Source organism: Dendropsophus ebraccatus, chromosome 6 (assembly GCF_027789765.1).
Source record: "Dendropsophus ebraccatus isolate aDenEbr1 chromosome 6, aDenEbr1.pat, whole genome shotgun sequence".
In the NCBI taxonomy this organism is placed as follows: Eukaryota; Metazoa; Chordata; class Amphibia; order Anura; family Hylidae; genus Dendropsophus; species Dendropsophus ebraccatus.
The window spans coordinates 57,893,734-57,919,395 of NC_091459.1; the positions used below are offsets into that span (position 1 = coordinate 57,893,734).

The 25,662-nt window shown below is 41.4% G+C and overlaps 1 protein-coding gene across 2 annotated transcripts in view; it reads right to left on the bottom strand.

Annotated features, from left to right (window-relative positions):
- Nucleotides 1-293: 293 nt before the first annotated feature.
- LRP11 (LDL receptor related protein 11) overlaps nucleotides 294-25,662 on the bottom strand; it is a 35,539-nt gene continuing 10,170 nt past the window's right edge. Inside the window, exons 3-8 of one of the 2 annotated variants that reach the window (XM_069973757.1) lie at nucleotides 23,593-23,734; nucleotides 18,638-18,769; nucleotides 12,772-12,960; nucleotides 10,919-10,975; nucleotides 7,143-7,238; nucleotides 294-1,250 (exon numbers count right to left, since the gene is read on the bottom strand). In XM_069973757.1, the coding sequence (XP_069829858.1) occupies nucleotides 1,096-1,250; nucleotides 7,143-7,238; nucleotides 10,919-10,975; nucleotides 12,772-12,960; nucleotides 18,638-18,769; nucleotides 23,593-23,734 (771 nt within the window). In that variant the 3' untranslated portion in view covers nucleotides 294-1,095. Of the gene's footprint in view, nucleotides 1,251-7,142; nucleotides 7,239-10,918; nucleotides 10,976-12,771; nucleotides 12,961-18,637; nucleotides 18,773-23,592; nucleotides 23,735-25,662 lie in introns of both variants that reach the window. The other variant, XM_069973756.1, reaches the window with a different exon arrangement.

A 25,662-nucleotide genomic window follows, 5' to 3' on the forward strand; every position in this document is an offset into this window, starting at 1 on the left:
GCGCATGGAGGCGGGGAACGGGCCCTAGGTGAGTTAAAGTTTTGTTGTTTTTTTTTTTTTATTTAGCTGCAGTTAACCTCTGCCTGACCGCAGCAGGGGTTAACATTTTCCGGCGTATAAGGCAACCCCTGACAATCTGCTTAAAAGTCAGGGGTCGCCTTATGCGATGGAAAATACGGTACTTTAATTTGCGAAAAAGAAATATTCTCATTGGGAGGTTTGCTCAATAAAATTTGATTTATAAATAAAATTTGATTTATTATTAATGAATGATTACTTGAAAATTACACTGACTGTAATTTGCATCTTCTACATAGGAGAACCTGAAAAAAATAATATTTGCATAATAATTTGGGTGTATTTTGGGGTGTATGTGCAGTAATGTTGATATATTTAATGGCTAAAGACAAAAAGTTTGGACTGTTTAGTCTCTTCATCCGGTACTCTTCATCAAATATGGCTGATAAATAGAGATGAAACGAAATGAATCGCTTTGTTAGCTCGGCAATCTGCGACGCTCTGCCTTGGGTGCCTGGAAAAGCTAAATCCAGTCCTTGGAGAAGCTTCCTAGGATTGGATGCAGCTTTTCCAAGCACCCGGGATGGAGCAGCACGGAGTGGCATGGACTGCAATAACAGCAGGCTGATAAGCAGATTGCCAAACTAACTAAGCAATTTTCTTTGTTTGTACTATAAATACGCTCATCTCTACTAATAAAAAGACCTAAGCTGTTTCAAAAGCTTGAACCTGTCCACTGGCTAACATGTTTCCTATAGCTCAGATGATATTTTTGTATATACATGTCATCTTCCTTACCCTTTATGTATGAAGCAACAAGTCCACAATGGAGATACAACAATATATAGGAAAAGCTACGTTTCTCCACAGCTAGAAATAGCTGACAGATTGCTCAGGTTTTATCCATGATCTTGATGACATTTATCAGAACAATACTGTGATCTGTTTACATTTGCTTCCCTCTTTTTACACCACATACAGAAAAAAAATGAAGACACTTTCCCTTTAATTATCACAAGTATGTTCAGGTATTTGGATAATAAGTTAAAGTATATAGGATCGGAAAGGGGCACACTGCTACAGATACATGCCATTTATAAGATAATCGGACTCTTCAGAAGTTAATGGACGAGCTTTCTTCAGCTTCTGTCTCACTAGCTGGAGACGACAAACTACCATCAATAGCAGCAGGGAGGTGATTGCTAAACCAAGGGCCAGTGGTAAAACAGCTCCTGAAAGAAAGGACAAGTACAGGATGAGAAATCTACAGAGATACAGGTTCAGACACATTTACAAAGTTGAGAGAGAGAGAGAGAGAGCATAACAAAGTAGCTACCAAAAACTGGATGCTGGGTAACAATTGAATAAGCCAAGACTCCTTGGGCGAGATTTATCAAAGGGTGTAAAACTTAGACTGGTGCAAACTGGCCACAGCAACTAATCACAGCTCAGGTTCCAGCTCTGGTGAAAGGAAAGAGGAGCTGTGATTGGTTGCTATGGACAGTTTGCACCAGTCTAAATTTTACACCCTTTGATAAATCTCCCCCCTTGTGTCCTTGAGGATACTGCACTGTTGGGATACATGGGACATTCCCTTACGTACACTGCTGTCTCCAGCCCTCCATACAGTTGCATTATGATTTTAGAATATAATAAAATATTCCCTGTCAATGTGACCTAGAATTATACTGTATGACCTTGCTTTTCAAGATTCTTAAAGTGGATTTGTAGTGGGGTTTTTTTTTTATGAAATCAACAATCGCAATCATTTTTTTTTTTTTTTTTTTAATTATGCTTGCTTTCTTTTTTTTTCTATGTTTAAATCAAAGTTATACTTATGGCCACTAGGTGTCTCCCTACCAAACTATGGTCAATGCTTCCTCCATTCTGATATTTGGTCTTTTCTCTATTCAAAAAATGAAACTAAACACAGGAAATCCCAGTCCTTTACACACTCACACAAGGAGATACACCTGTATATCATGCAGGTTGTATATCACTTTAACTTTTACTAATTATATTATCAGCTCTGCTTGATTACACTTGATCTTAGCCAAAAGGCTGAGAAGCGATTGCAGTGACATTGTGTGCATGTGATTAGTACAGCCAATTGCTGGACTTGATGCTGACATATGTGGCAAAAGACCATTGTGGTCACTGACTGACTGCAACAATCATGGATGTACAGCACCATGTACAGCACAGAGCAGAAAGTCATGTCATATAACCTCGGGTCCTCGTACCACAGGTTTAAAACCTAGGCTATGGAGTCTTATTGTATCACACCACAAGCTGATTGGGGCATTTCTTATTTAAGGGTACGTTCACACGTACCGGATCCGCAGCGGATCCCTGCCCAGTAAACTCTATGGGCAGACAAACTCGCAGCAGGATGCACATCCCGCTGCGAGTTTGTCAGCAGCCCGCCCCATTAACCCCTTCGCTGCAGGAGCATATACCTCAATTCAGTATAACTTGTAATTTATTGATTGAAACCTCTGATGCTTCCATGCTAAAGAGTCCAGTCCATTGAGTGACTCCGAAACACAGAATGTTCAAGGAGTATAACAGGCGGAATTCCCTTTAAGGAGTGAAATAAGTTAATAGTAGTTCTGGCATTGGGAAAGATTTTGTCCTTCAGGATCATGACAATGTGGGCTCTGAGGGAACCTTGTGTGAGAGAGTTAAAGGAAAACTATCAGCGGCCTTAGGCTGTATGTATGTTTTCCAGGACTCCCTAGGGCTGCATCCAACTTCTTCAGTCACTGGTATTCAAATGCCAAGCATTTTCTCATCTCTAATGACCATACAATGTTGCTGAAATATTGGCAAGTTCCACCACAGAATTTATACTGAGCAGGGATTGTGGCGGACATGGAACGCTGGAAGTGAAGAAAAGTGTTCCTTTCCTCTGTAAAGTGCAAACCCCCCGGCCGGGGCTGCGGGTGGGCACTGGGGCGAGCGTGTGCTGTGCCTGGTCCCGGCTCCGACTTGCTGAGGACTCCGGGAACCGCCAAGGCAGGCCGGAGCCGGGATCGGGTGGAGTGTGTGCTCTGGCGGCCGGGGGGTTAACGGGGTGGGCTGGGGACGGACTCGCAGCGGGGATGTACATCCCTGCTGCGATTTTGTCTGGCGAAAAAAAAAAAAAAAAAAAAAAGTGCAAACCCCTGTAAACATAAGTTTACACTTTAAACTAATTACTCAATGTGTTAATGATAACACACTCCTTACAGGGGTTGTCTATTACTTGCCTCTGCTTGACCCCTGTCCATGGACTGCGCTGTGTATGTAATGGTAGAGAAGCGTTTATGCGGTAAATCTACAATGTTCATTGATCTTTTTCTTATATAATTATAGTGTACTCTATGTACTCTTCAGATAATGTCCTATTACCGAGAGAAAGTACTCCTAGCACCACACTTTCCGGCTAATGGGTATTGATTGAACGCTGTACACTGGCAGCTGCAATTACTGACAACTCAGCTGACTAAGCGAAATGTCATTGTCAAACCTGAAAAGGATGACAAAGCCTCCTGCCCTCCAATATAAGGATGTGATTAAGGCAAGGAAATTGCATCCTGTGTGATAAATGTATCTATCCGATATATCAAGGTGATGTCTGGCGCATTTTGTATCTCCTCTTAGCCACACCTTCTTATTTTTATTTAAACTGTCTAGTGAGGCAGATGGTTAAAAAAAAATTGGTACCAAGCATACACATCCCTTGTTTGGCTTAATTTTTGCTTGGATTCTGGCACATTCTGCTTAGTAAAACTCCTTAATGTGTGTTACTGCTTAACCCCTTTAGGTCTGAGCCAATTTTCAGTTTTGCGCTTTTGTCTTTTCCTCCTTGTGTTTAAAAGACCATAGTGCTTGTATTTTTTTTACCTAGAGACCCACATGAGCCCTTTTTTTTTTTTGCGTTATTAATTGTACTTTTCAATGACAGACTTAATTTGTGCATAAAAAATGCTGTGAAACCAGGAAAAAAAAATGTGTGGTGCAACTGAAAATAAAACGCAATTTTTTTTACATGAACGGGGGAAGGAGCGGCGGTGGTTGTGTTTACGCTGTTCACCCTGATGTAAAACTGACATGTTACACATGTTCCCTAAGATGTTACGATTACAATGATATGCAACTTGCATTACTTTTATTTTATCTGACTGCTTTTAAAAAATTTAAATCTTTAAAAAGAGACTGAATGTTCCTTAATATTGCTCTATTACCATCATTGTAATGCTTGTATCCTTTGGTCTATGGGACTGTGTGAGGTGTCGTTTTTTGCACCATGATGTGTTCTTTCTATCGGTACCTTGCTTGCGTATATGTGACTTTTTGATCACTTTTTATTACAATTTTTCTGGACTTGATGCGACCAAAAATGCGCAATTTTGCACTTTGGAATTTTTTTGCGCTTACGACGTTTACCATACATAATCACTAGCGCTTACGACGTTTACCGTACATAATCACTAATGGTATCATTTAATAGCTCAGGCAATTATGCACACGGCGCTACCAAATATATTTAGTTTTTAGTTATTAGAGGATGGGATTTTTTAATAATAAAAAACTTTTTTTTTTAACATACACATTAATTAGAACTCTCCCTGGGAGACTTCTAATACAACTAAACTGATCTCCCATTGAGATCAGTGTAGTATGCATTATACAGCACCGATCTATCAGGTCTGCAGCAGACCAGATACATGGATTGCCGGGACGGGATCAGCGTCAGTCCAACGCTGAGCCCCAGCCGTCTCAGAAGAAGGGATCTTCCCTGCGTTATCACATCACAGAGGGGAGATGGCGCTCTGCATGGCTTTGTCTGACAGCTGCATTTAATTGTTCTTATAATTGGGCACGACCCCACTGTTAACCCCCCTAACGGCGCCATAACGTATGAGATACGTCATGGGTCATTAAGGGGTTAAAGGGAATGTGTCATCAGAAAATGATCGTTTGTTTAAATAATGTGTTTTTAATAAGTTTTTGTTGACTTTTTTCTAATTTTTAATTTTTCTGTCTGTATTATAAAATAATTTTGAATTCTTGCAGTTTTCATTCTCACCACTATGTGTAAAACTAAGCTGAGGCTTCCTGTTCTGTCTGTGGTGGTAAGAGGAGGCTGCTGTAAAGTAAACTGAACAGCACTAAAGTCCCCCAGTGTCTAGAACAGTCATGTCAAACTCTGGCCCGCAGACCATTATTTTTGGCCTGCCAGGCAATTCAGAGTTTGAATTACATCTGGCCCGCAATGGCTACTATAAACAAGACTATAGAGGAGGGCTGGCTACTATATGAGACTATGGGGAGAGCTGGCTACTGTATGAGACTACTGGGGAGGGATGGCTACTATATGAGACTACTGGGGAGGGATGGCTACTATATAAGAGACTTCAGGGGAGGGCTGGCTACTATATAAGAGACTATGGGGGGGTGGCTACTATATGGGACTACAGGGGAGGGCTGGCTACTATATAAGAGATTACAGGGGCTGGCTACTATATGAGACTACTGGGGAGGGCTGGTAACTATATAAGAGACTATGGGGCGGGCTTGCTACTATATAACAGACTATGGGGCAGGGCTGGCTACTGTATGAGACTATTGAGGAGGGCTGGCTACTGTATGAGACTATGGGGGTGGGTTGGCTACTATATGAGACTACAGGGGAGAGCTGGCTACTATAGGAGACTATTTGGGAGGGCTGGCTAGTATAAAGGACACTTGGGGGGCTGGCTACTATATAGGACACTTGGGGGGCTGGCTACTATACAGGACAAGTCACTTGGGTATATCAACCGGCACTCCAGCACTGTGATGGCGCGGTGCTCGTGGCAAACAATGAACCAAATAAATGAATAGGTCCCGGTACTCGCACTTGTAAATTGCTTCTTTAAGGTTTTATTTTAACATAAATGCAGAAACTGCACGCGTTGCGACCCTCCGGTCTTTCTCAACAGCATAAGTAAATGGTCATAGTTACAAGGCTGAATGATTGTGAAAGTGGTAAACAACCATTGGTTAAACTAAGATGATATATGAACCATAATTAAATGTGTGTTATTTCATACTCCCTGTTCAGACCGAGCGGTTCCAGGGTGCGTAGGGAGTAAATTCAGTAAGCTTCCCTCCGCCAATGGTTGTTTACCACTTTCACAATCATTCGGCCTCATTTATACCTTGTTTATTTACATTTCTCTTTTAGGCTCAAGAAAACAGGATAATTACTACTCTCATTGAAAAGGACTTCAAGTGCTCTGTTATATATTATTTTGATTTGCATATCCTATTTCCACATTATTTTTACATTGATTTCATTTCATTTCATCCAATTGGATTTTTTCAGCAATGAATGAGTTAACATAACATGTGTTTTGTAATGACGTCACCTAATTGTGGATCACATGCTTTTCTTTGTTATAAGCTTGTAACTATGACCATTTACTTTATGCTGTTGAGAAAGACCGGAGGGTCGCATCGCGTGCAGCGTCTGCATTTATGTTAAAATAAAACCTTAAAGAAGCAATTTACAAGAGCGAGTGCCGGGACCTATTCATTTATTTACTATACAGGACACTTGGGGGGCTGGCTACTATTTGGGCACTACTGGGAGGGCTGGCTACTATGTCGGGCAATTTTGTTTGGGTTGGCTACAACATGGGGCAATATTGGGGGGGTTGGCTATTACATGGGTTGGGGCTTAATCATATCATAGTAATTTATCATTTAATTCATCATAGTGCACAGTGCTGGGAGACGCACACCACTGATAATGCCAGGACCGCCGCATACGCGCTTCGATAATTATTAAGGTTGGCCCGCGACTTTGTCAAATTTTTTGTTATTTTGTCCCACTGTGTATTTGAGTTTGACACCACTGGTCTAGAACAACCACCAAGTGATAATGTCAGTGGTCATAGGGGTCAGTCGTGATGGAAAATCACAGCCAACTCTTTGTTCAGGGAGACATGAGCCACAGATTTTCAAACGTGGAAACCATGCCCCAATCCCGCCATGTTGTGGAGATTGATATAGTGGTACAGTGTCCACCATGTTGGGAACACTGTTGGGATGTTGGGATCGGTCTGAGTATTCTAGATTAGTCACACATTTACCTGCTTCAGGTGCCGGGTGTTCATTACCCTTTACAATGTCTTTTGAGAGTAAGAAATTCTTCTCCACTGTTTTCTCAGTTTTCGATGAAACTGTGCCTAGAAAAAATTAAATAAACAATGAATATACAGTATAAACCATTTACATATTTCATTCTTAATATACATGAGATTATATTGTATATTACTGAAAGTTAATATTACAGGTTAAATGAACAGAAACTCTCTTATTAATCATTAAAGCAATACTGTATTCCCCAACCCAGCTCCCAAAACCACTGGTACAATCCACTTGATGAGCGCAAGTCCTTCCCAGTCGTGTCTTTTAAAATGCTCCTGGTGCCTTGGTTAGGGTAAAAAAAACCTTAATCTGCAGCAGGTGAGTCAAACAAGTGTGGCCTAGAGCGTCTGTGCCCTAGGCCTGCAACGCCTCTCCTTTCTTCCTCCCCTCTCTCCTTAACATTAGGAACTCCCCTAGGCAGGATTTCTCCTATTCATCACTTGTCTTAACAGTGCACATGCCACACCTCATTGACTCGACTGCTGCAGATTGAAAGATTTTTTTTTATTTTAAAAGACACGACTGGGAATGATTTACTCTTATCAAATAGACTGTACCAATGGTTTGGGGGTTGGGGGGAGGGGTAATGAATACCATACTGCTTTAATCAAAGGGGTACTTGAAAATAAGAATTGTTATCAGAAAGTTACACAGATTTGTAAATTATTTCCAGTTTTAAAAAATCTCCAGTCTTCCATTACATATCAGCTGCTGTATGTCCTACAGGACATGGTGTATTCTTTCCAGTCTGACCTAGTGCTCTCTGCTGCCACCTCTATCCATGTCAGGAACTGTCCAAATCTTCATAGAAAACTTCTACTACTCTGGACAGTTCCTGACATGAACAGTGGTGGCAGCAGAGAGCACTGTGTCAGACTGAAAAGAATACAGCACTTCCTGCAGGACCTACCATACCACTTCCTGCAGTAAGGTTTGAAAACTACAGAATTTAGGCTTAACAACTGTGTAGAGAAGTCCTCATATAGAAAGGGGGTGACAGTATCACTTTAAGGGACAGCTTCTTTAACTGAGCTGCACATTTGTCAGTATATTCCTGAGGACTGTAGGATGTACTCAATAGTTAAAGTGGGTGTCCCATCAATAAATATCAAGTTCACTGCATAGATTGATATAAACTGTATTGTATATATTCGAAAGCTCGAAATTCAATTCAAACCAACCGCGAAGCTCGACTTTTCAATCGAATATCAAACATCATAAAAGTCAATGGGAGAAAAATGCTTATTTCTTGGAAACCTAAATTCGACCACTTGGAGGTCACTAAGTCCAAAATGACACCTCAGAAATTGAATCACACACTTCTGAAATGCAACTGGGACAGCAGGGGAAGCATGCCTGGGTGCATCTAACATGCCCAAGTCGTAGCATTATGCCACTATCACAGCCTCTCAACTATACACTCCAAACACAATATAACCTCTATATGAAGTGGAAAAAAATACAAGGAAACCTTTTCTCCTCTACATTAGCATGGCCACATTTTAAGCAAAAGAAACATTTTCATGCACCCCTTTAAATCACGTTGCCTATGACAACCACAGATGGCATAGGCATGGAGGAACTCAAACAGCACCCACTGCTATCTTGCCCCACTACAATTGGAATGTACCAGCAAATAGGTGGGAAAAAAAAGGTGTGACACAGTTTTTTATAAGTAGCACAGAGCGCCAAAACATGCCCCACTACAATTGGAATGTAACAGCAAACAAGTCAAAAAAAGTTGTGACACTGTTTTAATTTTTTTTTTTTTTTTTTTATAAGTAGTGAAGAGGGTCAAAACTTGCCCTGCTACAATTAGAATGTAACAGCAACGAGGTCTGGAGAACCTATGTTGGAGAAGTTTCAGCTGTCTGCTTGTCTGTCTAAGTAGATGATGAGCTGGTAGGCAGCCTATTCACTGTATGGACTGAGCTATATGCTGTCTTGTGGGAGCAAATAGATGAACTGAAGAATATTCTTCAAAGTTAGCAGCTGCCTGCCTGTGAGAATAAGTTGCAGATGTGCTGGTAGCCGGCCTATTCACAGGTATTCTGTAGATATATACTGTGCTGTGTATTGTAGTAGCCCTAAGAAGGGCTTTTGGGTTCTTGCCTGCCTACAATCAGCTAACTGTCCCTACTCCAGGATCTCTCCTTCACTACCTTCAAGATGGCCTCTGACAGCAGGAAAAGCCAAGTTCTTATAATTGGGAGGTCACATGAGTAAGCCAGCCAGCGATTGTAGATGCTGTTCTCGCGATGCCAGCATGCTCCTAGGGCCTGTCACCCCCCCCACACACACACACATAGTAATTGGCTAGAAATAGGTGCCAGGTGTGGGAGGACAAACACATTCTTACTGATACTCAATCCAAAATGAGTATTTTGAATAGTGTAGTATTTGATCGAATAGCTACTCGATAGAGTACTTCTTGCTCATCTCTAGGGATAGTGCTTACCAACCTACTGAGCTGAGTGCTGGAGGACACACATGCTCAGTTACTCTCCACACATCCAGGTCTCTGCAAGTAATCTCTGTTTACTGTGGAACAACCAACACATATAATGTAGAAAGAAAGGAGACTCTGTCGGAAGCACGGTGGGTTATGCTTGGTACTAGAGAATGGAGTCCAACTGTGCAGCATTTGAATACAGGTGGCTGAAGAAGTTGGATGCAGCCCTAGAGAGTCATGGAAAACATGGATACAGCCATAGGCTGTATTTATTTATTTTTTCCAGGACTCTATAGGGCTGCATCCAACTTCTTTAGCTCCCAGTAATAAAGTGCCGCATGCTCAGACTGTCTGTTATAAGGCTGCTGTAAAGTAATCTATACAGCACTACAGTGTAGGGTGAAAACAATAGATAGAGATTTAATATATGAAGCTCATAGCTGAGCCCCCCCCCCTCCCTGTGGAATGATCTCTTCAAAGGTCATAAATAGAGATGAGCGAACTGGGTTCGGGTTCGAGTCGATCTGAACCCGAACCTTCGGTATTTAATTAGCTGGGGCTGCTGAACTTGGATAAAGCTCTAAGGTTGTCTGGAAAACATGGATACAGCCAATGACTATATCCATGATTTCCACATAGCCTTAGGAATTTATCCAAGTTCAGCAGCCACCGCTAATCAAATGCCGAAAGTTCAGGTTCGGATCGACTCGAGCATGCTTGAGGTTCGCTCACCTCTAGTGATAAAGTAAGCTCTGTAATGTTTCCCATTTATGTGAATGGGACAGGTCCTGTCTATTGTTTTCTATCCATGGGGCTTGCTGTAAAACATATCACTAAGTGCCCCTAAAAAATTAACATGCAAGATGGCTGCCCCCCACAATAATCTACAAAAAATAATATAAAATTAGAGAATAGTAACAGACTACAAAGTATCTGGGTCTAAAAAAAAATGTAGGTACTACATTCATGAAACAAAATTTAGGTGCCATTTTTTTGACATCCTAAAGGCCTTTCCCATTTTTAATAAAACCCCTCACAGGTGGTCCTAGAAGATCCAGGAAGGAAGACATGTTGCAGTTGTGGCATCCTATTACAATACCACACTGGAAGGATCCATTACAAGTGTTTGTAAAGGCAACCGCATTGGTAGCTGCTTAATTTTATATACCTGTAGCAATGGCATTGAATGAAACACCTATACTGAATGACTAAGTGGCGGGTCCCAGTACATTTCAACATACTGTATATATACAATCAGCAACATACCTGCTACTGCTTCAAGATTTCCTCGTGGGTCTAGTGTTGTGTGTTGCAGAATGGCTCCTGCTCAAAGACACAAGATATTACAATTAGTGAGTGCAGCTTAAGTCTGTCTGAACCCGGTGGCTGAAGAAGTTACATAGTTAGTAAGGTTGATAAAAGACACATGTCCATCAAGTTCAACCAAGGAGGGGATGGTGAAGGGGAGGAATGATGGGTCTGTTCTATACATATGTGTTTATGTTATTTTGGTCTAAGAACTTGTCTAGCCCTATTTTGAAGCCCTCTACTGTTTTTGCTGTGACCAGATCCTGTGGTAGACTGTTCCACAGATTCACAGTTCTCATGGTAAAGAAGGCTTGTCTCCTCCGGAGATTGAACCTTTTTTTCTCCAGTCGGAGGCAGTGCCCCTTTGTCCTTTGAGGGGGTTTTACCTGGAACATCTTTTCCCCATATTTCTTGTAGGGGCCATTTATATATTTAAATAAATGAATGATATCTCCCCTTAAATGTCTCTTCTCGAGACTAAACAAATTTAATTCCCTTAATCTATCATTATAACTAACATGCTCCATTCCTCTTACTAGATTAGTTGCCGCCTTTGTAACTTTTCCAGCTCTAGGACGTCCTCTCTATAAATTGGTGCCCAGAACTGAACAGCATACTCCAGATGAGGCCGCACCAAAGCAGTAATATTATATCCCTGTCCCAAGAGTACATGCCTGTTATATACATGACAATATCTTGCTGGCCTTAGAAGCAGCTGATTGACATTGCAATCAGATTGAAGTTGGATGCAGTCAGTCTAGGGAGAATCTGTCCTATGTGATGTGACCCACTTTTGTAATGGAGAATACTGTGAAGACTGTGGATGTCATCCACACGTTCTTCCCTGTAGTTCAATTGGAAAAATGTCTCCTGGTTGATCTTGGTTTCTAAAGTTTGCATCCTGTGTCCTTTATTGAGGAGTAAGAGGGGTAGAGGAGCACTGGATGTATATTACACTGTAGAACCCCAAATGCACCTGCATTTGGCGCAACTGAAAAAAAGCTTAGGGAGTCCCTATCTGTTTGTGTAATGGGTGAGGAACTATAGGTGCTGCACTGGGGTGGGTGCCCCTCTCTTTATTCATTGTACCAAGTAAATCATATAAATAATAAAATGAGGAACATGGCATACCACTATTCATTTTCTGATCTGTCTTCACTTTGGACTTAGAAAGCAATATGAAAACCACCATTTTTTTCCTATTGTGCCATTTTTAAGGAATCTCATTAAAGGGGTTATCCAGTGTTAGAAAAATATGGCAAATTTCTTAAAGAGACAGCTCTTCAGTTCAAGTATGGCTAGGGGCTATCCAAGATCAGGAAAACATAGCCTCGTCCTTCAAGAAACAGCAACACGCTTGTCTCCAGTTTGGATGCAGGTTGCGCTGCTCATTTCTAATAAAATGAATGGATCTGAATTGCAAAACACATCTAAACCAGAGACAAGGGTGGTGCTGTTTTTGGAAGTAAGCAGCCTTGTCTTTCTAATTCTGGATAACCCCTTTAATTGCAAGCCATGCCTGAACTGGAGTCAAGAATAGAGCTGTCTCTTGAAGAAATTTGCCATATTTTTCTAACATTGGATAACCCCTTCAATCAGATTCCTAAAAATGGCACAATAGATAAAAATGGTGGTTTTCACATTGCTTTCTAAGTTCAAAATGATGACACCCAATGAGGAAACCTCACCCAAACTGGAAACAAGAGTGGGGCTGTCTCTGGAAGAAAGTGGCTATGTTTTTCTAATGCTGGATAACCCCTTTAACAATAGCTTTGTGACACATAGCTGATCAGGTGCAGAACATTTCCTACCTGTCTTCACCATACTGTGGTCTTTCAGGTCCTCATGAAGTGTCAGATTTCTTTCTGCATTGGAGGACACCGAAATCTTCTTCCCTGGGACTCTGGATTTTTCCACTTCGGATTCCCTCTCACTCCCTGAGTCTTCATGGTGGCTCGTCTTGTCGGTTATGTGAATCACCGTCTTACGACCAGAACTGACTGCAAGTAAATATAAATGACTTGTTACATATCAGAAATATAAGCATCCGTGCCCAAAGCAGAAAGGTCAGCAGTAATAATAACTGCTGTATCTTTGGATTGTCCACATAATATGACATATACAGAGCATTAAACCATATTAAAGCCATGTTCACAAGTCAGCATGATTTCTGAGGTGGGAATCATGTTTTTTCCATCGCATAAAGCACTATGTTTTTGATTGGGGGCCTTGTAAAAAAACACTTTTTTGCAAGATTCTTTCCCATCTGAAAGTCACCTCTTTGGTTCAGTCTGTAAGCAGCACTGGGTTTTCCCATTAAAATCAATGGAAGATCTTGTGTATATCTGGCAACATTTTGGTGCTGTAGAACCTGTAGTGCTGTATATTCCACATGTAAAATACATGTTGGATCATTCCCCCTCCTGGAGACTAACGATTTATTCCATACATGTAATTATCTATTCAGTCTCCTTCCCCCAGTTTTGAGCTGATGCTTTCTGCTGAAAAGAGAGAAAACTGTGTGTAAGCTGTTCTCTCTATCTCCCTATCCTCCCCCTCCCCTTCTGAAATGGCTGATGTGAACAGCGTCACAGGCTGGCTGTCTCTTCACTCTGTAGTGCCAGGAGGGTTTATCTAAGGTCAACTTGCTAGTGACCTCATTGTGATTTACCCTCCCAGCATTATACAGTGCAGTAACAGCCAGCCAGTGACTCTGTTTACAAGAGCCATCTAGGAAGGGAGGAGGGAGGAGGTCAGAGTGGAGGGGGAGGGGGAGATAACAGCCCACACACCGTTTTCTATGTCTTTAGCAGAAAGCAGCAACTCAGAACTGGGGAAAGAGGCTGTTAAGATAATAACATGTATGGAAAGAACTGTTAGTCCCCAGGTGAGGGGGATTAAACATGTATTTTACCCTTTAAATAGAGGCAGTTTTTGGCACTGTTTTTTGAGGTGGATTTTATCCACGTCCCAGAACAAGGTGTGTAAATTAGCAACTGGTGTAAACTGCCCACAACAACCAATTGCAGTTCTGTTTTCAGCTCTGGTAAAATGAGAGCTAAGCTGTGACTGGTGACTGTAGGCAGAGGGGTTTAGCTAGTGTTTTGTCTATCGGATGGCAGAATGGCCAGAGCATACGGCCATAAACTGCCAATGAGCATAAACACATAACTAAGGTCTTTCTGTATTCCAAAAACCACACTCATTAACCCCTTCATGACCCAGCCCAAAATATCACTGCACCAATTTTCATTTTTGCGCTTTTGTTTTTTCATCCTCCCTTTTAAGAGCTCTAGCGCTTTTATTTTTCTATCTACATGGCCATGTTTTTTTTCAGGAACAAGTGTACTTTGTAATGGCTCTTTTCATTCTACTATAAAACATGTATGATAGAACCCCCAAAATATTATTTATGGAAATAAAAATTGGTGAAATTAAAAAGAAATCCAATATTGTATAGGGGGGGGGGGGGGGTTCCTGTGTCTTTGTAATGCACTAAATGGTAAAAAAAAGACATGATACCATTATTTTATAGGTCAGTCCGAACACAACCATATGCAGGTTTACACAGTTTTTTTAATGTTTTATTTTTTCAATAAAACCTTTTTGTAATGCAATTAATTATTAGTAAAATGGCCTTGTTGTCACTCTTATTATGGTTTTAGTTTGTCGCCTATGGGGCTGTAAGGGGTGTCATTTTCTATATTTTCTATCAATACCATACAGATTTGTAATTTGCTACTATTTAAACATTTCAAGTCTTCCAATACTTATCAGCTGCTGTATATCCTGCAGGAAGTGATGACCCAGTGCTCTCTGCTGCCATCTATGTCCATGTCAGGAACTGTCCAGAGCGGTAGCAAATCCCCATAGAAAACCTCTCTGCCTTTGGACAGTTCCTGACATGGACAGAGGTAGCACCAGAGAAAAGCATACAATACTTCCTGTAGGACATAAAGCAGCTAAGTGCTGGAAGGTTTGAGATTCTTAAATAGAAGCAAATTACAAATCTGTATAACTTTCGGCCACCAGTTGATTTAAAAACATTTTTTTCCACCGGAGTTCCCCTTTAACAGTCAATGAGGAAACATAATAACATGCCAGTGGTCCAGGTGCTGAGAACCCAACAGACAGTTGAAATAAGTGGAAAGATTCCATCAACTGAGTGCTGTGCCAGTTCATCCCTGCTTTGGTACTATTTGGAAAGCCTAGCACGTTGTGTACGGATCTCTAGAAATTGTCACAGACGTTCTATAAATCAAAGTGGCCCCACCCTCATCTCTGTATCTTCATCAGATATGATGATCAATAGATATAACTTGCAGACTAAGGGCCCTATTACATGGAAAAATTATTGTGTGGAAATCATTATATCATTAGAATTTAAAGAGTCACTGTCGTATTTTTTTTTTTTGCAGAAATCAATAGTCCAGGCGATTTTAAGAAACTTTGTAATTGGGTTTATTAGCCAAATCTGCCATTATCTGCATGTAAAAAGCCTTTTCCCAGGTCCCCCCCTCCTTCCTCTTTTTCATCCACTCTGAAAAATCTGAAAATTGTGACTTGTTGCAGGAGACGTCCCCTGTCTGTTCTAGGGAGAGGGGAGGGGGGAGGAGGAAGGAGGGAGTTAGCCGGCAGCAGAAAGCAGATAACAGAGGATTACAGGCACGGAGCTGGGTGACAGCTGTAATCAGAGCTCAGACAGGTCACTGGTGATGTTCCCAAGAGATATCAGGTGAGGGATTTGTAGATTAACTCTTTGTTGTCCTGTTTTGGTCTTTTCTTTAGCTCTCTCCATAGGAGAACAATGAAGACAGGGGGGAGAGCTTCAAACTGCTTTTTCATGATAAAAATGCATTTTTCGGATAATAAACCCAATTACAAAGTTTCTTAAAATCGCCTGGACTATTGATTTCTGCAAAAAAAAAATTCACGACAGTGACACTTTAAGTGATAATGCTTCCGTGTGTATGCAGGCAACAATCTAAAGACTAATGAAAATTCATTCATATATCGATATATCTTTTTCAGCTGGCCATAAAATCGTCATTAATCATTGGCTAATCTTTGCATATCTTTTGGTGTATGTACACATTGTTTGTTTGTTATTATAATCATTCATTTACTAGAGTATACAAACTATTGTAATTACCATTGTAACTAACGACAATCGTTTCGTGTATTATGGTTAAAGATTTCAGGTCATTCACAAAAGAGCTCGTTTGCAATTGTTTATTGTTAGGGTGGGTTCACACTACAGAATCCGCACAGGTAAGTTCCAGCGGATTCCGTCACCCGTTCCTTTTTGCGGCGGTGCGCATTTCCGCCGGTTCCATAGACACAATTCTATGGCCTGCCAGATTCCGCATTCCACCGAAAGAAGTGACATGTCAATACTTTCGGTGGAACACGGAATTGGCCTGGCCATAGAATGGGGTCTATGGCACGGGCGGAGAGGCGCGCGCCACCGCGAACAGGTATGGGTGATGGAATCCGCCGGAATTTATCCGCACAGATTCTGTAGTGTCAACTCACCCTTAATTGGAGAAAAATAAAAAATCACTTTGTCTAACAGGCCCCTTACTCACTGACTAGAGATGAGTGAACCTCGAGCATGCTCTGGCTTGTCCAAACCTAAACGCTCTGCCTTTGATTAGCAGTGGGTGAAGAAGTTGGATGCAGCCATAAGGCTGCCTGGAAAAGATGGATACAGCTATAAGCCATAGGCTGTACAGTTGTGGCCAAAAGTTTTGAGAATGATACAAATATTAATTTTTACAAAGTCTACTGCTTCAGTTTTTAAAATGGAAATTTGCATATACTACAGAATGTTATAAAGAGTGACCAGCTTAACAGCAATTACTTGCAAAGTCAATATTTGCCTAGAAAATGATCTTTATCCCCCAAAACACATTTCAACATCATTGCAGCCCTGCCTTAAAAAGACCAGCTAACATCGTTTCAGTGATTGCTCCATTAACAGAGGTGTGGGTGTTGATGAGGACAGGGCTGGAGATCAATCTGTCATAATTAAGTAAGAATGACACCACTGGACACTTTAAAAGGAGGCTGGTGCTTGGCATCATTGTTTCTCTTCTGTTAACCATGGTTATCTGTAAAGAAACACGTGCAGTCATCATTGCTCTGCACAAAATTGGCCTAACAGGGAAGAGTATCGCAGCTAGAAAGATTGAACCTCAGTCAACAATCTATCGCATCATCAAGAACTTCAAGGAGAGAGGTTCCATTGTTGCCAAAAAGGCTCCAGGGCGCCCTAGAAAGACCATCAAGCGCCAGGACCATCTCTTAAAAGTGTTTCAGCTGCGGGATTGGGTTACCAGCAGTGCAGAGCTTGCTCAGGAATGGCAGCAGGCAGGTGTGAGTGCATCTGCATGCACTGTGAGGCAGAGACTCTTGGAGCAAGGCCTGGTCTCAAGGAGGGCAGCAAAGAAGCCACTTCTCTCCAGAAAAAACATCAGGGACAGACTGATATTCTGGAAAAGGTACAGGGGGTGGACTGCTGACGACTGGGGTATCATTTTCTCTGATGAATCCCCTTTCTGATTGTTTGGGACATCCGGAAAACAGCTTATTTGGAGAAGACGAGGTGAGCACTACCACCAGTCTTGTCTCATGCCAACTGTAAAGCATCCTGAAACCATTCATGTGTGGGGTTGCTTCTCAGCCAAGGGAATTGCCTCTCTCACAGTCTTGCCTAAAAACACAGCCATGAATAAAGAATGGTGCCAGAATGTCCTCCAAGAGCAACTTCTCCCAACCGTTCAAGAGCAGTTTGGCGATCAACAATGCCTTTTCCAGCATGATGGGAGCACCTTGCCATAAAGCAAAGGTGATAACTAAATGGCTCAGGGAACAAAACAGAGATTTTGGGGCCATAGCCTGGAAACTCCCCATATCTAAATCCCATTGAGAACTTGTGGTCAATCATCAAGAGACGGGTGGACAAACAAAAACCAACAAATTCTGACAAAATGCAAGCATTGATTGTGCAAGAATGGACTGCTATCAGTCAGGATTTGGTAAAGAGCATGCCAGGGAGAATTGCAGAGGTCCTGAAGAAGAAGGCTCAACACTGCAAATATTGACTTGCTGCATAAACTCATTCTGTCAATATAAGCTTTTGTTACTCATAATGTGATTGCAATTATATTTCTGTATGTGATAAAAACATCTGACAAACACACATAAAAACCAGAGGGCAGCAGATCATGTGAAAATATAATATTTGTGTCATTCTCAAAACTTTTGGCCATGACTGTATATACCAGGACTCCCTACGGCTGCATCAAACTTCTTCAGCCACCGCTAATCAGTTCTTGAGGTTTGGTCATCTCTATCACTGACAGTTGCCAGATGTCAGAACAGAAGCATGACATATAAGGACCTGCTCTGGTAGGTATATATTATATACAAGGTATGGCAGAAGCTGTAATAGGCTAAACCCTACGGAGCTAGGGATAGATGGGGAAGAAAACAGGTCTCCTCATTGTAAATACACGTCATTTATGTAATAACACAGAACATATAAGAAGCCCATGTTTACCGCAAAGCAGGAATTACAATGGCTGCTTTCTATTCTTGTTTACTTAATCCCCACATAACCTAAATAGATGTGATCCCTTAGATCATGACTTCATATTGTGCAGAATGACTCACAGTTCTGGCAGAAAGCTTCATCCGAGCCATCGGGGCACTGCACCACTCTGTCACAGGCCAGGGTGATATCTATACAGCAGCCATCGTCACATAGAAACTGGTAACGGGAACAAGCTCCGCTACATGATGTGGCTGCTGGGAAAGTAGAGGAAACAGGATGACACAAATTACACGACATTGGAAGAAATATGTATGTAACTTTCCACCCAACCCCAATATTTAAAGACTTTAAAGGGATATTTCCATCTTAGCTAGTTATCCCCTATCCATAGAGATCCTGAGGATGGAAATGCAACCTCCCCGCAGTGAACAGAGCATTCAGCTCGGAAGAGTTCAGCAGCCACATGGAGAATGAATGGAGAGCTAGCCACAGTCGTTGTGTAGGAGCTCAGTACATTTTGTCCCCATCCCTGGGACCAACAATCAACTAACAAGCTCAGATGGGAATACCCCCTTTAAAAGAGATTTTTAAGTGAAAACATGTGGATAGGTCATCAATATCTGACTGGTGGAGTGCCAACACCCCAGAGCCACAGCACTCATATTACACAGTGAATAAAGCCGGAAGCAGACAGCGCTGGACATTGTTTAGTGGTTGTGCTGGGTTACTGCAGCTCAGATGCCACTGAAGTGAATGGGAGATGAGCTACAGTTACTCAGCGCTGGCTTTTTAAAAAATATATCTCTGGAATCAGATTCCTGTAGAGCTTTTCATTCACTTATCTAATGCAATGATACAATTTATTCAGATATCAGTCAACGAAAATGCTAAAGGATTATCTTGTCTTACTCAAATACAGATTTTTTACAGCCAGAGACAAACATACATTCAATATAATGCATTTAAAAGACTCCCTTCACATATAGCTGGCAAGGTCCTGCACAATAATATAATGCATAACCACATACACAAATGAAATAGGTGTCACAGTGCAGGTAATAACAATATAGTAGCTCAATATGGTATCAACATAGACCTATATGATATAATGGATACAACCTTACCAAACAAATATTACATGCACAAGTAGGAAGAGGACCCCTGATGAAGTCAGTCATGCACTGAAAGAGCGCGTGATACAGGGTTGTGCCAGAACCGCTTCTCCTTCTACGTGTGCATCCAATATTTGTTTGGTGAGGTTGTATCCATTATATCATATAGGTCTATGATTATACCATATTGAGTTACTATATTGTAATTAACTGCACTGTGACACCTTATTCATATGTAGAAAGCGTAACCAGACGGTTACTGGACCAAGGGAAAGAGACCCATGCCACTTGGGTTAGCGCAGGAGTACTGAGATGTGTGCACAACCGTATACACCAGCTTTGTATATCCACGATACGTGTAATCCAGCCACGAAAGGTGTATTGAACCAATTACTTTTATTTGAAACACGTTTCGGCCTTAATAAATATTATGAGGGCCTTTCTGATGCTTGAGAAAGGCCCTTATAATATTTATTAAGGCCGAAACGCGTTGCAAATAAAAGTAATTGGTTCATTACACCTTTCGTGGCTGGATTACATGTATCGTGGATATACGAAGCTGGTGTATAGGGCTGTGCACACATCTCAGTACTCCTGCGCTAACCCAAGTGGCACGGGTCTCTTTCCCTTGGTCCAGTAACCGTCTGGTTATGCTTTCTGCATATTTCTCTCCCACCCCTGGTGGTGATGCCCCGGAACAGCTGCGGAGTACTACTTTACATGCTATCAATAGAGTTGTGCCTAGCCTTGCACAACTCCGCCAGTTGAGTGGTTTCCTGTAGCTATCTACTACCATACACCTGACCTCCACCTATTGCACAAGGAAGTGCCCCCGCCCTCTCCCTTTTTCTTATTCATTTGCATATGTGGTTATGCATTACATTATTGTGCAGGACCTTTCCAGCTCTATGTTACACTATTGATTATACATGTGGACGGAGGCTTTTTAATGCATTAAATTACATGTATGTATGTCTCTGGCTATGAGGTGGGGGTGGACTTTTTTCCCCCTTCCTGTTTTTACCTTATGTAGACAGAATCTGCATTTTCTCAATAAAAAAAAATATCTTTTATACCTATTTGATGTGCACACTTTATATATTTCTCTGTTTTTATTTCTTTTATTGTTATTACTGACACAATGCTCTCTGCTGCCACCTCTGTCCATGTCAGGAACTGTCCAGAACAGTAGCAAATACCCATAGAAAACCTCTCTGGACAGTTCCTGGCATGGATAGAGGTGTTTAGCAAAGAGCACTTTGTCAGACTGGAAAGAATACACCACTTCTTGCAGGACATATAGCAGCTGATAAGTACTGGAACACTGAAGATTTTTCAATAAAAGTAAGTTACAAATCTATATGACTTTATACCACCAGTTGATTTAAAAAAATTAGATGAAGTTCTACTTTAAGTAAAGTAAAAACAACAGAAAACAATGTTGATGTTGCAGACTTTTTGTACATTTTCCCACCTAACTTCAGTGGGGAAGTCTAAATCTGCAGTGGAATGTATTGTGGATCTTGCAGAAGATTGACATGTAAATTCCTAATATATTAAGCATGGAACTTTCCAATACATGGTGCCATTATTTTTGGCCCGCCACACTTTTCCATTGCTGTGTTAAATCTGGCCCACCTGACATTGCAGCAGATTATAAAATGGGTGGTCCAGACGGCCGCCAGACCGCCCATATAATCTCGTAGGCTGCAGGCTACTATAAAAGAGACTATTTTAGGGACTGGCTTCTATATAAGACACTATTGGGGAGGGCTGGCCACTATATAAAACTATTAGGGAGGGCTGGCTACTATATAAGAGACTATTTTAGGGACTGGCTTCTACATAAGTGACTATTCGGAGGGCTAGCTACTATATAAGAGACTATGGGAGAGGGCTGGCCACTATATAAGAGACTATTTGGAGGGCTGGCTACTATATTGGACACTATTGGAAGGGCTGGCTACTATATAAGACACTATTGGGAGAGTTGGCTACTATGTAAGACACTATTGGTAGGGGGCTACTATATAAGACACTATTCGGAGGGCTGGCTACTATATAAGACACTATTGGGGGCTGGCTACTATATAAGACACTATTGGGAGGGTTGGTTACTATGTAAGACACTACTGGGGGCTGGCTACTATATAAGACACTATTGGGAGGGTTGGCTACTATGTAAGACACTATTGGGAGGGCTGACTACTATATAAGACACTATTGGGGTCTGGCTACTATATGGGACCCTATTAGGGGTCTGGCTACTATATTAGGCACTATAAGGTGTGCTGGCTACTATATGGGTCACTATTCGGAGGGCTTGCTACTATGTGGGGCTCTAATAGTAGGCCTGGCTAGTATGTGGGGCACTATTAGGGGAGGGGGGCTACTACATGGGGCACAATTATGGGATTACCTACTGCTTGAGAGATATAATGGGTAACTACCATGTGGGGACAATTACTTTAGGATCGGCAGTGCCAGGAACGCCACATGCACTTTTCATCAAATATTATGGTTGGCCCGCGACTTTGTCCAATTTTTTAATTTTGGCCCACTGTGTGTTTGACACCCCTGCACTAGACCAATGCTTTTAGAGCACAGTGGTGTCCTGTAACCTAGACAAAAATGGGAAGGAAAGAGCAGCATATCAGGAGAAGGAGACAAGTTTGCTAAATAAATGTAGCTGCAAATATATTTAACTTGATGAGTTCTTCAAGTATAACTATATTGGCTGAGATAGGAATACTTCTTAATGTTTTTTAAAGTGTTTTGCCACAACAAATGCTATTATGAGATAAAAGAGCAATTTATTGGGACAAAAATGGCACAGAAAACTTGTAACCTTTCTTTTGAGCCATAAATGGAAAAAAAACCTTTCCCCTAATCTCACAGCCGTAAAATTATAGTTGTAAAATTTTACCTAATGTTAAGTACCAGTCATTTTTCTAATGAGATCAACAACACTCAATAACGCAAAAACTGCCAGGCTTCAAGAAACTGCTCAAATGCTGTGTGTAAGCATAAGTGAGCATGGGTCGGCTTCTCCTATCTTATGTATGCTTGGTCCTGATGCATAAGTAAGATTAAAGCAAATGTACCAAATAGCTAACTAAAAAAATTTTTTTACATCACTTGGTCGGGGCTGGTGTGGAGGTCCTAATGATGCGCTCTATTCTTCAAATCGTCGTCAGTTTCCCGCCATCTGTACCAGTTTTGTGACATGCAAATCGGACAGTTCTATGCACTGGAGGCGGGCCTGGTGCCCCCAGTACACTGTTATCTCCTCTACCCGGTGATGCAGCCAGACTTGATTCTGAAAGAGGCATATTACAGAAGAAGGGGATAGTGGTGTACTAGGGGTACTGGGCCCGCCTCCACTGCATAGAATGGCTCGATTTGCATTTCACAAACCGGCCCAGATGGTGGGGACCAGATGGCCATTTGGAAAATGGAACACGCCATCGGGACCTCTGCGTCGGCACCAAGCAGGTGATTTAAAAAAAAAAAGGTAAGAAGGTGAAAAACATCATTTATTTTTTAATGACAATAACTAAATAAATAATTCGTTAATTATCTCTGCAATCTGCTCATCTGCCTGCTGCCTTTTTAATGACTGTCACACTGTGCCGCTCCTCCCAGGGTGCTGGGAAAAGCTGGATCCAATCCTGGGAAACTGTACATTTGCTCATTTCTACTTATAATCATACATACAAAAGGTGTGTGTGGCTTGTGAAGTTCCTGTTTTAACCACTAGATGGCAGTTTCTTCAAAAGAGAGAGAAGATGGCATAGCATGACTCACTAGATTAGGTGGAGATAGAAGTGATCATACAATGCACTGGCCATCTGACCACATCACCTGGTCTGGTGATAAAAGTGACTTCATTGTGCTCTTTATGCAGCCTCAAGCTTTAAATCATAGGTTGTTATTTTCCTCAATACTCTGCAAGAACAAACCTGACTTATGATGTTCCTCGGGGAGGACACTGACAGACACATTGTCCGAGCTCTTCTGTCCAGATGTATCAGTTACCGTCAGCTGCAAGGTATACACTCCTTCCTGCAAATGGGAAAGCCTCAGCGTCCCTGGTTGGGGAACCTAGAAAGATACCCTGTGTTAGCTCTCATCCATTTTCAGTCAACACTAATAAGAGAATGATAAGAAATAGTATATAACACAGAATAGGATAAAATAGTACAAGGATATTTTATTCATGTCAATATTGACATCCATATTTGTTATAGTCACATGCGACTTTAAACAACCAAGACCAGATACACAGCTTTAAAGGGGAACCCTGGAAATTAGTTTTTTCTTTTAAAACATGTGACGTCAGATAGATTTGTAATTTACTTCTATTTAAAATATCATTAACTGTCCAGAGCAGTACAGGTTTTCTATAGGGATTTGCTACTGCTCTGGACAGTTCCTGACATGGACAGAGGTGGCAGCAGAGATCACTGTGTCAGACTGGAAAGAATACGCCACTTCCTGCAGCGACATACAGCAGCTGATAAGTACTGGAAGACTCCAGATTTCTTTTAAAAAAATAGAAATAAAGTATAAATCTGTATAATTTTATGAAAACAGTTCATTTGAAATAGTTTTTTGTTAAAGTACCCCTTTAAAAATGTACTGTAGATACAATACAGAAGGAATAAGACACAGCACAGTGGTCAATACTGTAAATTAATTGTGCATATGTTTCTAGCATTTGTCATGCCATCAGGGGCCTGGTCACACACATAGCCAAAGCCTATATCATCACTTATTTAGCTGACAGTCTTAATGGGGCCCATATAAATTAAATATGGTGAAAGGAACAAGCCCTGTGACAGTGAAAATATTAGGAGCTCCACACAATCACGTAAGGCCTGACTTTGGTCAATAATCTACCTACCTAATGGGAGAAACTACCTAGTCCTGGTCAGAATCTCTCCCACTATCTGGGGGAAATTACCTACTGGGCAACCTACTTACTTGGAGGACCTAAATACCTGGGGAACCTGCCTTAATAATGGGGGAAACTAGCTACCTAATGGGGACCTACCTACCTGCATACTGGGGGAATATACCTAATGGGGGAACCTACCTAACTAGTGTGAGAGTGACATACCTACTTTAAAGAGGACCTAACTACCTAACCGGGAGGAGGATCTACTTACCTACAAATATCTTTGTATACCCTAGTGATTCCTCTTTATCTTTCCATTCTGTAGATCTAGCCCATGTGCAGGTGTCTCTACCCATTGTACAGGTGTACAGGTGTCTCTATTTATTGTATAGGCGTCTATTAGAGATGAGCGAACCTTGAGCATGCTCGAGATCATCCGAACCCGAGCGTTCTGCATTTGATTAGCGGTGGCTGCTGAAGTTGGATAAAGCCCTAAGGGTCCTATTACACTGAGCGATTTTTAACGATTAACGGCTAACGATAAACGATCGCAAACGAGATTGTTTATCGTTAACCGGAAATCGTTCACCATATTACACAGAACGATAATCGTTAGTTACGATCGTTATTGCAATCATAACTATGATCGTTTACTCCTTCTGATCCCAGAAAAACAATGAACAATGTGCAATTACACTGACGGATTAGTAAAAAACAAATGCGGAACTTTAGTGAACGAACGTGGAATTACAGAGAACGATTAGCGAACGATTAACGATAATTTTAGGTTCGGATCTATATCAACATCAACGACATACAAACGATTGTTCGATCGTTGCCTGCAATTACACAGAACGATTATTGTTTAAATTCGAACGATTTTTCGCACGATAATCGTTCCGTGTAATAGGGCCCTAAGGCTATGTAGAAAACATGGATATAGTCATTGGCTGTATCCATGTTTTCCAGACAACCTTGGAGCTTTATCCAACTTCAACAGCCCCCGCTAATCAAATGCTGAACGCTGGGGTTCGAATGAACTCGAGCATGCTCGAGGTTCGCTCATCTCTAGTGTCTATCCATTGTACAGGTATACAGGTGTCTCTACCCAATCTACAGGTGTCTATACGGT